The sequence below is a fragment of the Hermetia illucens genome, chromosome 2, assembly GCF_905115235.1.
Source record: "Hermetia illucens chromosome 2, iHerIll2.2.curated.20191125, whole genome shotgun sequence".
Lineage (NCBI taxonomy): Eukaryota > Metazoa > Arthropoda > Insecta > Diptera > Stratiomyidae > Hermetia > Hermetia illucens.
Genome location: NC_051850.1, coordinates 115,753,248 through 115,766,208, shown reverse-complemented (window position 1 = coordinate 115,766,208; position 12,961 = coordinate 115,753,248). Strand labels below are relative to the sequence as shown.

The window sequence follows — 12,961 nt, the reverse complement described above, 5'->3', positions numbered from 1 at the left end:
CATGACTTAGTGAAAGAGATGTTATCAGCGTAGTCATGGTGCTTGAGGAAAGATGTCATAGTACATTAAAGTCCTTCATGTCCTCCGAAAAAGGAAACATGAAGGACATCATCGATAATCCTATTCCTCCTGTGAAAGCATTGCAGATACATGCGAAGGACAGCGGAATCCCTAAAGCGAACCATGCTGAGCTTAGATGTACCACTCTCTCCGCCACTGCAAGTACGTGCGGATGCAATATGTAACCGAAGACAAACAACAATTTAGTAATAATCTCAACCAATGCGTACATCCAAAATACTCCTAAATCTACTGCTAGTCACGATGTGGTCGATCTAATTAAATATATGTTGCGAGTCAGTTGAACTTAAACGACTATATGGCAGGCGCTTTGTACTCGAATGATGTTCAATCAATCGCGATGGGAGCTGCAGAAAACTAAAAATCTCACACCGTTGTGTCATTGCGGTCCTCGTTCTCAATCACACGTCCGAATAAGCACGTCCGCAATGTAACCTTTAGAAAACTTCTCCTGGATTGTGCTCAGTTGCTCATATAAAGCATCATACTCCTCTGTATTGCAAATTTTCGTTGCTGTAGCACTGTATTATGTATCACATATTCCAGTTAGAATTCTATCTGGCAGTAGATCCAAGTTCCACTGTAAAATCACAGTGTCTGGTACAGGTCAGAATATTAATTATCCGTAGTATAGCCGTAAGGTCTGCCCGTCCGTTCATATCGCGAGAAATTGTAGGTCGCACAAAATGGTACCACTGTGAAATGAAAATACCTAAAAATCCTCCTACTGCCAGTTTCAGGTCCGCGAGTCAGTAGTTCGTTCAAGCCGTCACAATGTTCGGAAATCAAAAGAAAACGATAGCGATTATTGCTTTGCTCAAGCGTGGTTCGCAACCGAAAGAAATCTGTAAGTTGTTAAAGAAATAACCGATGACCAACGATTTGTGTTTCGTACATTAACGAGGTACAGAGAAACAGCTAACGTGGAAGGTAGGACGCGAGAGGGGCATCGGAAATGTGTACAACGGACGAATGTTATGCGCACTCTCTGTGAACGCATTCATGCCAATCCTCTACATCACCAAAAGTGACTAGCAGCCGAAATGGGCGTTTCTACGCGAAGTAGAAGTTGTATTTTATGCGAAGATCTTCAGCTTAGCATCCACAGGCGATGCGCTAGCTGCAACTGAAAGAAATGCGGTTAACTTGATGTGCTGCTCTGCTCAAACGTTTTCGCGGAATAAACATCCCGATATTCGGGGGTTTGGGGGGAAGTTTCTTACCAAGGGGTTACTGATATTCACTTCTGTGAAGCGGGCATAAAAACGAATTTCCTACCAAACCATACTGCAACAGGTTGGTGAACTCCTAAACGATACCTTATTCGCCGGGCGGACTTGGTGCTTTCAACCAGATTTAGCGCCGGCGCACAAACCTAAGCGAATCCAACAATGGCTGACAGATTACGTTCCCGATTTTATCACCGCAAATGAATTGTCCTCTGGTAGTCCCGATTTTTAAACTACTGGACAATCAACTGTAGAAAAAAATTGAGATTATCTGCACTCTTCGACATGCGACTTTGAGTGGTTTGAAGGAGAGAATGGTGGAGGTTGCGCGAGAAATGCTGCTCCGTACTGTCAGTGAAGATATCGACGCTCTGCCCCACAGACTTTAAGCTTGTATAGACGCGGGAAGCGTGTCTATATATAATATTTTGTTTTTTCAGTATTCATTTCGAAAAATTTGCTCCATTGGTTCGTGGGAAACTTATAGCTATACTACGCTTATTTGGTGACGAACTCACTTCTCAGGCCGGTTAGTTGTTGCTTTAAAAGTTTTGCTACTGGAGATTTCAGCCTATGGAATAATCCACATGGTCCACCTGAAACTCTTAGTGCTTAAACGATTGAGTACTTTGGTCCGACGCAATCTTTACAGACACACAAAGTACTAATCGGGAGATGAGCTATAAGAACACAAGGTTGAATGCTTTCAGACGAAACTTTAAAAACGAAACCCGAATACTCCCCATATTAGTTTACTTTATATGATGATGACGTCATACACACGTCTGAGTGCAATAAATTCACGTGTAATACAAAATTTTGACCTTCTATAACTTTGTTAATAATAGTTGGATTTCCTTCCTTCCCAGATTTATGCCCTATGTTATCCTTGATAGTGGTGTCATTTTTGTGCTTCTTAGATGAGCTTAAGAAGGGTCTTCGGGTAATTTCTAAAATATGGTAATACACTATTATTAACTTTATTTGAGTAGATATCGGAATCAGATGTATTTTGAGACCTAGATTTCCTGTAGATAACTGTGATTTTTTTTCATTTGCTATATGTAAAAGGATTCATAGATCACACTTTCTCACCAAATTTCGCCCTCAGCGTGTCCCAGTATTTAGCTTCTAAAGGGATCGCCGTGTTGCCACAGCCGCTTTTTTCGCCCGATATGTTTGTTCCCTAGAACAAAATCAGTGGTCATAGGAACCCATTTTGAGTCAATTACGGGCATCCAAGCGGCTTTGACGAAGGTACTCGCGGACACCCCAGTCGAAGCGTTCCAGAAATATTACGAAGAGTGGAAAACGCGCTGGAATCGCTGTATAGCTTCTTCAATCTGCATGTCGACAAGGTGCTCTCGGATCATGTTGCGCTTACAGCACAACATGTTACGAGGCAACATGCGTAATTACGGGAATGATCCCAGTGGATATTTTAGCCGATGAGGCAAGCCACTTGTACGAGAAGCAGGAAGCGAAGGAAAGTGAACGAATGTGGTCATTGAAGTTCAAATTTTATCTTACCAAATTTAGATGCATTGGAATGGGTATTTACTGATCAGACACAAACTGTTTTTCTGTAAAAAAGACCATGAAGACCCAATAGCACTCGACGAGTTTAAACACTGTCATCAAATACAAAGGAATATCATCCGTCTTTAGAATATATACACATATTTCACCTAAATATTTCGCAATCGTCCCCGATGATTTTGATTATGTAAGAAATTATCTTTCTCACATAAAAACTAAATCACAAAGGTAGCACTGACGATCAGATTATAGCGATTCTTACGTCTCATTCTTAATATAGTATTTCACATATTTTTTCTATTTTCTACAACCTCACGAATACTTTAAAACACTACTTTTGTGTCCTTCTTTTTGACACATACATACAGTTCCGTTTACATAGGATTATTGTATTCCTGAAGAATAATCCTCGGAGAAGAACAAATTTTCACGAATGTCCACGCTGCAACTTCATCGAATATTAAAGGTGAGGGTTCTATTCATTGAAGGTTGAGAAAGAAGCTTTATGCTAATATTAAAAATCATATATCTGCCAGGTTTATATGTGATTTCAACGCTTAACCTTAGTAACGCAAACTGACTAACACCATAGTAGCCAAACCCGGAAGTGAAATGAAGTTTTTTTACAGGTCAACATGGAAATGTCTGGCTAAGCTGAACCAGAAAAGTGGAACCTCTGCAAATCTTTTGTCCTTTCGGGTTGAAGTGAATTTATTACTTGCTGCGTTTAGAATGCAGCGATTGATATGGATTCGATTGCCGGAGTGAAGGTTCTTTCTCCATTTATGTATATTTTTTCCAATCCGAAATTAGACAATTAAGTAATGAGACTGATTTTTTTGCCGCGCTTGTGGTAAACCTGCAAACCTTCAAATTCCTTTCCCCTTCCCTGGCATCCTTCCTCTCTCCATTGATATATTCGCCATCGCTCTAGCTTGTTTAGTTCGCCTGCTGTGTCGTGTTGAGTAGGCGTGTATTGGTGGTGTTCGTCACGAAAATGGAGAAACGAAATATAGAGCAACGCGTCGCGATAAAATTTTCCACCAAATTGGGCGAAACAGCTTCGGAAACGTACGCTAAAATTGTGCATGGTAATAGTACTCTTAGTCGTGCAAAGGTGTTTCGATGGCATAAAGAGTTTAAGTAGGGGCTTGAAAGCGTGGAAGACGAGGTACGGAGTGGGAGACCAGTCTAGTTGCGGACTGACGCGAATGCGCAGCGTATGCGCGCCCTAATCCGTGAAGATCGTCGTTTAGCAGTTCGAATGTTAGCCTCGGAACTGGGTATGAACCGTGAAACAGTCAGACAAATTTTAACAGGCGATTTTGGGATGAACAATTTGTGCGCGAAGATGGTTCCAAAGAACCTTTCTGAGGAGCAAAAGCAGCATCGACTGACCCTCCCTGAATACTGTTTGGAACAAGTGGAAAACGATCCCAGGCCGCTTGATCGAGTTATTACAGGCGATGGGAGCTGATTTTTCCAACACAACCCGGAAACCAAACGCCAAAGCTCACAATGGTTGCCTCCGCACGCCCCGCCCGAAAAAAGTTCGCATGAGCAAATCGAAGATGAAAACGATGATTATTACCTTTTTTGATGGCCATGGAATCGTCCACAAAGAATTTATTCCACCGGGGCAAACCGTAAATCAAGTCTACTATCGCCAAGTACTCGAAAGATTGCGAAAACGAGTCAACAGGGTGCCCCCAGACATCGCTCGTAATTAGGTTCTTCATCACGTTTTTAGCCTCTAAAGGGATCGCCGTGTTGCAGCAGCCGCCTTATTCGCCCGATATGTCAGCCTGTGACTTTTTTCTTGTCCCTAGAACAAAATCAGTGGTCAAAGGAACCCATTTTGAGTCAATTACGGACATCCAAGCGGCCGTGACGAGGGTACTCGTGGACATCCCAGTCGAAGCATTCCAGAAATATTACCAAGAGTGGAAAACGCACTGGAATCGCTGTACAGCTGTCCAAGGGGACTATTTGGGGGGATGGCAGAGTTGTAGAATTATTTTTAAAAATACGATTTTTATGGAATCAGTCTCATTACTTAATTGGCTAACCTCGTACTATAGCCAAACCAAATTTAAAACAAACTAATCTAAACTTACATTGTCGCTCGCCAGGTTGTTTAGTAAAATCATGTAAATTGCAAACTTGACATATACAATTGACCCAATCACGCATATCGTTCTCCGTTTCAGCAGCCAAATAATATATTCTATTCGGCGTTTTTATATCAAACATGTACTGGAATTTTTGCTTTCTATGTTCTAGATGTAATCCCGAATCAACTTGTTCACATTGATCTAAATCAATGACTCCTTTGAGTTTGCGACAATTGCGATCCGTGTAGTACTCAAGGCAAAATTGCCCTGGTATCTCGCCTTGTTTCAACGTGAACCATCTTTTCCGCCATCGCTGCAAAGAGAGGCAAAGAAATCAATTTAATAAGATTTTGTCTGCTTGGTTGCTACTTATACTAACTAGAAACTTTTCATTTGCTACTGGATGTTCGCACATAATTTATGCTGTTAAAAAATGTGTTTTAACTACAGAAAAAATTATCATAGAAATAAATTCTATATGAAGAATGTCAGCTATTTCTGCACAAAACTGAAAATTCATTGCTAACGATAATAAGCCATCAACCCAACAAGACGAAATCAATATTTCAAACTTTAGTCAGTTAAATGAGCAGAACTCATGCTAACCAAATCACCCAATAAAAGTGTTCACAAGTTTATTGTCTTCATATATTTTCTGCATTTTCGAAATTTGCTGAGAGATTAATTTCGTATAAATCTTCCGAAAAAAAACCCAGAATTATGCAATCTACCTCCGTATTGGATATGAAAGCATTGAAAATAAAAGTATTAATGCAGAAATTGAAAGATCCATATGCAAAATCATGTGGAATCTTAGATTGGTGATTGTCTGAATGAATTTTGAAAAAAATTGGAGCAACGCCAATTTTGCGTTTATTTATTGGATTTGAGATTGTTGATGCAAAAGAGCAAATGATATGCAAAAATACAGAAGAATTCGAAATTTTAATGTTTTAAGAAATTTCAATTATCGAAACGAAACGCACCTAAATCGATAAAAACAAAAAATCTAAATAAACTAAACAAATAAGCTGAATTAAACTTGAAATGTGTTCAACGAAATATCGACTTAGTCAAAGAAAGAAAATTGTTCTTGTTCAAACTTCCAGTATCCTCATAATTAAAGAAAGGAAATAGAACCTACCTAAAAGCATGGTTTCTATTTATTTATTTTTTTACGAAGCATAAATTTTCAACCCCCAATTTCATGGAATTCAACAAAATTAAAATCTATTTAACTGTAAAACAGTAGTTTAAATTCTAGTCTTGTCAATGGCAGAATAATCGCCAAATAGCTACTTTTTTTCTAGATCTATTCAACTTTCTGCAATTTCCTTTATATTGAATACCCCTGAGTTATAAACCTAAGCTATAAAAGTCGGGAACCCGGAAACTAGCTGCTTCAAGTATTAAAGGTTCTGTCTTTTCTTATGCGAGGAACCTTGTGTGCACGACAGTTCCACAACAACAAATTATTTGTTCTCGAAAATAGTAAAGTTATATTCTAAATAGCGAACAAAATTGTCAGGACTTTCGATATAGTTTAAATTGCTCAAAACATATGTTGTTCGTCCTTTGTTAGCCTTGCACAGACATATTTCATTTTATTACTTTATTTAGACTATATCTATGCTATAAAATTAAAATACAAAACGAAGCTTGTATCAAGTGAAATAAGGATACAAAAACCGAAAAAGGTATCCCTGAATGCAACTTAGTTATATAATATAGAATATGTATTATAACCCATTTTAGATGGTTTAGGGCCATCTGCTTTGCATACTCAAGGAACTAGCAATTAAATATTTGAAAATAAATTTTGGTGAAATTTGTGGCATGTAACTACTGTGAGATAAAATATTGGAATTATCAGAATCTGGAAGATCAAATGCATATGCAATTCCCCAAAGTTCCTTGAAAACATATAATGGTACTTTGGATACGAATTCACCATCATCATCATCGGTCTAGGCCTGTCTCAATAAGGAATCCCAGACACCCCGGTTCTGCGTCGAGGTCCACCAATTCGATATGTCTAAAAGCTGTCTGGCGTCGTGCCCTACGTCATCGCTCCATCTCAGACAGGGTCTGCCTCGTCTTCTTTTTCTACCATAGATATTGCCCTTATAGACTTTCCAGGCTGGATCATCCTCACCCATACGGATTAGTTGACCCGCAACCTGTTGAGCCGGATTTTATCCAAAACCAGACGGTCGCAGTGTCGCTCATAGATTTTGTCGTTATGTAGGCTACAGAATCATCCATCCTCATGTAGGGGACCAAAAATTCTTTGGAGGATTTTTCTTTCGAACGCGGCCAAGAGTTCGCAATTTTTCTTGCTAAGAACCCATTTCTCCGAGGAATACATAAGGACTGGCGAGATGATAGTCTTGTGCAGTAAGAGCTTTAACCCAATGGTGAGGTGTTTCGAGCGAGTTTTTGTAAACTGACATAGGTTCTGCTGGCAGCCAACAACCGTGCACGGATTTCATCGCCTTAGCTGTTATCGGTTGTAATTTTCGACCCTAGATAGAAAAAGTTTTCAACGGTCCCATAGTTGTAGTCTCCTATCTTTATTGTTTTTATTTGACCAATGCTTTTCGATGTTGTTTGTACTTTGGTTTTTCGTGCTGACATTGCCACCATGTATTATACTTCGCCGGGGTGGACTTGAAGAGGATGGTGTCTCTTGCATTGATATCTGCATCGCGAATCGTTTTTTCTAGGGCCACGTTAAAGAGGACGCATGATAGGGCATCCCCTTGTCTTAGACAGTTGTTGATGTTGAATGGTCTCGAGAGTGATCCCGTTGCTTTTATCTGGCCTAGCACATTGGTCAGGGTCCGCTTAGTTAGTCTTATCAATTTCGTTGGGATTCCGAATTCTCTCATGGCCGTATACAGTTTTACCTTGGTTGTGCTGTCATAGGCGGCCTTGGAGTCGATGAAAAGATGGTGCAACTGATGGCCATATTCCAGCAGTTTTTCCATCGCTTGCCACAGAGAGAAAATCTGATCTGTTGCTGATTTACCTGGAGTGAAGCCTCTTTGGTATGGGCGTATGGGACTATCCGACCTAGTAAGATAGCGGAGAATATCTTATAGATGGTACTTAGCAACGTGAAACCTCTATAATTGCTGCACTGCGTGATGTCTCCCTTGTTATGGATGAGGCAGATAATGCCCCGTTGTCAATGACGTGGTGGCAGCATTTATCCATTGTCTTCAATTGGCGGGACCTCCAACTCGCCGATATTGGTTGTTGAGCAGTTCATCAAAATACTCAACCCATCGCTCCAATATGTCTTTGTCTCGGTAGGATGAACATCGAGATATATAAGGCTTCATCATGCTGACTTGTTGGTAAAACTTCTTCGCTTGGTTTGGTAGCTCCCTATACTTTTCGAGTTCACAAACCTGTTGGGTGGTTGGATACAAATTGCTTATTGATAATGCAATAAAAATGTGGATGTCTGAAACTCGTTTCAATTGTGTCCTTAAACGTGTTCCAAAACGAGTGGAAAAAGAAGTGGAAAACCATGTTTAATCCTTGAAGTGAAAGGACAAATAAAAGTGACTTAGATAAAAGATTTACTGGAAATTGCTCCCGAGATTTCTCCAAGAGTGAAAACCAACCAATAAAAGGTTCGATTTCTTGCTTACATGAACGCAACGCGATATAACAAGATCAGACCAAAAAGCCCAGAAACCAACAGTTTTAGGGAATTTTGAAAATCCGCTAATTTATAGAAATCGCAAAATACATGGATAATGGCAATTATATTTGAAAGTTCTTCAAATTTTTTTCTACCAGGTTGTTTCCAGGTTGAAAACTTTTTAAAAAGTCGTGGTTTACTGATCAAAGCCCTTCTTCTTTGGATAACATTCCTCTCAGAGCAAATTGCGAATTGAAAGTGATGATATTCAATTAAATTTTTGTGACCAAATGTGGCAGCTTTTATCCACCCTACGCCCCAAAATCTTATCCGTATAACGACTACTATCACAACGCTGTTGAGAACTGCTACGCAAGGGAATATTGGAGGAGGGGAAACAAGGGAACTAACGATGCTCGTAGGAGTATTTGAGTCAAGAACTCGGGCAAAAAGTTTTTATAAATTCACCTTTGCCATTTCTTTAGTTGAATATATATTAATCCGTACATCGAAAGACAACAATAAAAACAGCGCATCGCGACTGCTCCCTTCTAACGGCCAATCTGAACTTAGAAATCGTCTAAATCGTACGTGCCAGTTCTAGGCGATTGTTTTTCGTTGTGTAGATATTGGAATAGTTTTTAAAATGGAAATCGAAAAAATGGAAAAGTATTCATTTTACTTTAATCTAGTTCTCGATTAAATTTAAGTCGCATAAGATCTACTAGAGGTGTCCCAAGGAAACCTTCAAAGACGCATTTTCCGAGTGTCAATATTTTTAAATATCCGTAAATAAACTGCTATTTCGTTTTTAGGGTGTTTGAACCCAACCTGTCATTGCTAGTTTTGAAAACAGCTGAATCGCAGTATACGTAGCGACGAAATTTAATCAGACTCAGACAAGGTTGAAGCTATCGAAAATTTTCCACTGTTGACCACGATCTGCGACAGTTTTTGGGCATGCTACACTTCTACCCCCGCTTCCTGCTCAAGGCGGCTCATCAACAAGCGATCCCTAACGCTTACTTGTCTGAGCTCAAAACAAAAACCCTCGCCAGTTGCATGGTCTTCAGAGGCCGTCCGGAACCATCAAACAACAGCTGGTTGAAGCTACTCTTCTGGCATTTCCTCGGCCAGATGCACTCCTAGCCGCGTTCCTCGATGCCTCAAACACAGCGGTAGGCACTGCCCTTCACCCTTGGGTGAAACAAACCAAACCCCTAACCCCGTTTGGATTCTTTTCTAAGCAATTAAACCCAGCTCAATGCAACTACAGCGTCTACGATCGTGAGCTATTCGTCGCGTATTTCTCCATAAAATACTACCGTTTCTCCCTTGAGGGCAGGTTGTTCACTGTATTCACGGAACACAAGTCCCTTATTTTCTCACTTAAACAAAAGCCCGACAAGCGAAGCTTCCCAAAGTAATGAACAGGAGCCACATCAATGACCAATGAATATTTATACTTTTACGCATTGTTCCCTGAACTTTAAAAAACAACAATCCCGACAGGGACACTTTTCCGGAGCATAGTGGCAAGCAACGCTTGAAGAAGGAACCAAACCATTCCAACTTCAATGGCATCTCCTGATTATGAATATGAAGCCAGAATTAAAACGTTCCTTGTCCACTGAGCAGAGGTTTAAGAGGTAGTTTGATCTCACTTGCGTGCTGCGTCCGCTATTTTCCCAGGGTCGGAACGCTGTGACCCTTCAAACTCAAAATCGACTGCTTATGTGATCCAACTGTCGGCAAAGCCCGCAAAGTTAATTAGCACATGCATATATATAAACATGTCTTCCTCGAGTAATTGATGCTGATATACACATTCCTAAAAAAACTAAAATAGGAAAACTAAACTGTCCTCGTCATTCAATATAACTTCACTTTATATGATGATGACGTCACACATCTCTTAAAGTGCAATAAATTTACGCGAAATGCAAAACTTTGAACATCCGTAACTTTGTTAACAATAGTTCAATTTCATTCAAACTCCCAAAAGTTATGCTTTATATTATCCTTTTATACCTTACTATCTTGTACTTGTAGGATGAAATTAAGGGAGATTCGGGAGTAAATTGCTAAAATATAGCAATATGCTATTATTAGCTTTATTTTTTTTACACAAAACCTTAAAAACGACCCGAATATCATTTAAAAAGATGCAGCTGTAAAAGTTCATTCGGTTTAAGAGAGTTCCAATAGTTTTGATCAATTCTGAAAAATGAAAAGCAAACCAAACTGATAAGGACCAAGGCAAACTAAGTACGATGGGTATGTTTAGCCTCCCAATTGATTGTATGGTGAAGTTCTGACAAAAGAATCATAACAACCAATATTGAAACCGCGATAAATCGCCCAACCACCAAATTTCTTGAATCTTCGGATTACTAAAAAAGTACTTTACATGATTCAACGATATTTATCATGCATTTGTTCATAAAAGCATTTGCTCAACTCGTGAACGCATTTATATTTTCTGACGCGACTGATAATCGCCAAATTCTATTTCAATGCAATCAGCACCAAAAATATTGAGAGCATGCATCATATATCGCCCAGCACATAAATTAATAAACCAGAAAACCAGATGCCAGCAGTTGGTTATTGCTTTCCTCTTGAAAATAGGAGATTGAAATTCCAAAAAAAAGGAAACAAAGTAAAATTTGGAATGAATGGGAAATAAAATAGCCAAACAAATTGCAAAACAGCGACATTCAGTACTTCCGCTAATAAAATTCGAAAAGCGATTATAATAACAAAATCGTCTGATCAGAAACAAATCGCATGGAATCTAAATTTGCAATTAGTTCCTTACAAACAGCATTGACCACGCTGGGTTGTAAATCAAATTCATCTTGAGTCGATTTTCCGTCCCGGTTTCAATATCTGATGTGCTGACTATAAATAGACCTCCAAAGCTTTCCGTTCAAGTACTCGCGTCTGCATATAAAATAAAATGAAAACGGCAAACAATCGCAGTTATTGTTTTTCGTATGTAGGTACATAGATACATTCCCCTATACACGGTCGGCTACTAGCCATACAGCCAATGAAGGGAACCCGTTAGGCAGCCGAGTAATCGGTCAAACTTCTTCAAAATGCTTTGGAGCAGATATAATTTGTTGCTCAAGCGCCTGTGAAATCGACGGATAAGATCGTTCACGTATTGTAATGTAACTGGAGCTGGACTGGTCTCCACTGCTAGAGCAATGATGCCCCACTGAGCTCCAATGCTCCCAGAGTCCATTATGTTGCGCGATCTTCGGAATTCCGATGCACATGCAGTGATTAAGTGGATAATTTCTTAAGAATAAACCAGGCACAGAGACGAAATCCAAGGTCAAGAAACGAACGATACTAAGCAGAAATTGTGCGACACTTATCACAGCTTGTGTTGTATAAATACAGTCCTAAGAATGAATTGTTCGTCTTCTTACATATGCATCAACCTCATTTCAGCAGCTTTTTAAAGGTTTTGGTCAATTATAGTAACTTTACCAACACTACACCTGTAACCTCTTTCAGATATCTACTGTCCCTACTAAATAGACCGACGGCTGAACCAAATGGGGATCCAATGTCTCCTCTAGAATTCAGCCGATTAGAGTATATGGTGTAGAATTTGAAAAAGCCATTAGGGCCAGGATAGTGTAGGTTCTACTAAAAAGACATTTGTTTTTCTTCAATAAGAGTGAACTCGGTTTATTTTGGGGAATCGGCCATTATGCGAAAAGCATTCCCTGCTATAGTCCTAGTCTCCTCCTAAAAGGCACATGTGGGCTGACATCCTGTAAATTTCGAATCTTGCTTGCCACCGAAATGTCAACTGCGAATCGGATAGGCACTGACTGGCCTTTGCGTCGACCAAGTTCTTTGTTTGAAACAGTATCAGGTCAGGGTACCTCGATGACACATTACTGACAAGTGTTCACGAAGGCTTGGAGCTTTTGAGTAACAGTGGAGGTCACTATATAGCAATACAGAAGAAAACAGCAGGAAACAGCCGCGACTTCATTTTAGTGTTGACATGACTGCATTTCCAGATTTTAACAAGTCGGAATACCGGAAGCTCGCGCTTCGAATATAAAGGTTTTGTGTGAGAAACTTCTACGCACATTTTTCCCATCCATATATAGCTACAAATCCAACATATTCCTCTATATTTTTCCAAACTACAAGATATGTGTACATATTAGACATATTATCCGCACCGTAAACAAACAAACTACCTATTACCAAAAACTGTACACATCCATGCATATATAAACTGATCGTACTTATATTTCCGGTTTACTTCATGCACAAAAGTATACATATGTACATATATAGTACGTATA

General features: G+C 39.5%; 1 protein-coding gene across 1 annotated transcript in view; it reads right to left on the bottom strand.

The window, feature by feature from the left end:
- The window catches only part of LOC119648678 (protein daughter of sevenless), a 54,782-nt gene that overhangs the window by 30,396 nt on the left and 11,425 nt on the right, over window positions 1-12,961 (bottom strand). Inside the window, exon 2 of the mRNA XM_038050471.1 lies at window positions 4,967-5,276. Coding sequence (XP_037906399.1) covers window positions 4,967-5,276 — 310 coding nt within the window. The remainder of the gene's footprint in view (window positions 1-4,966; window positions 5,277-12,961) is intronic.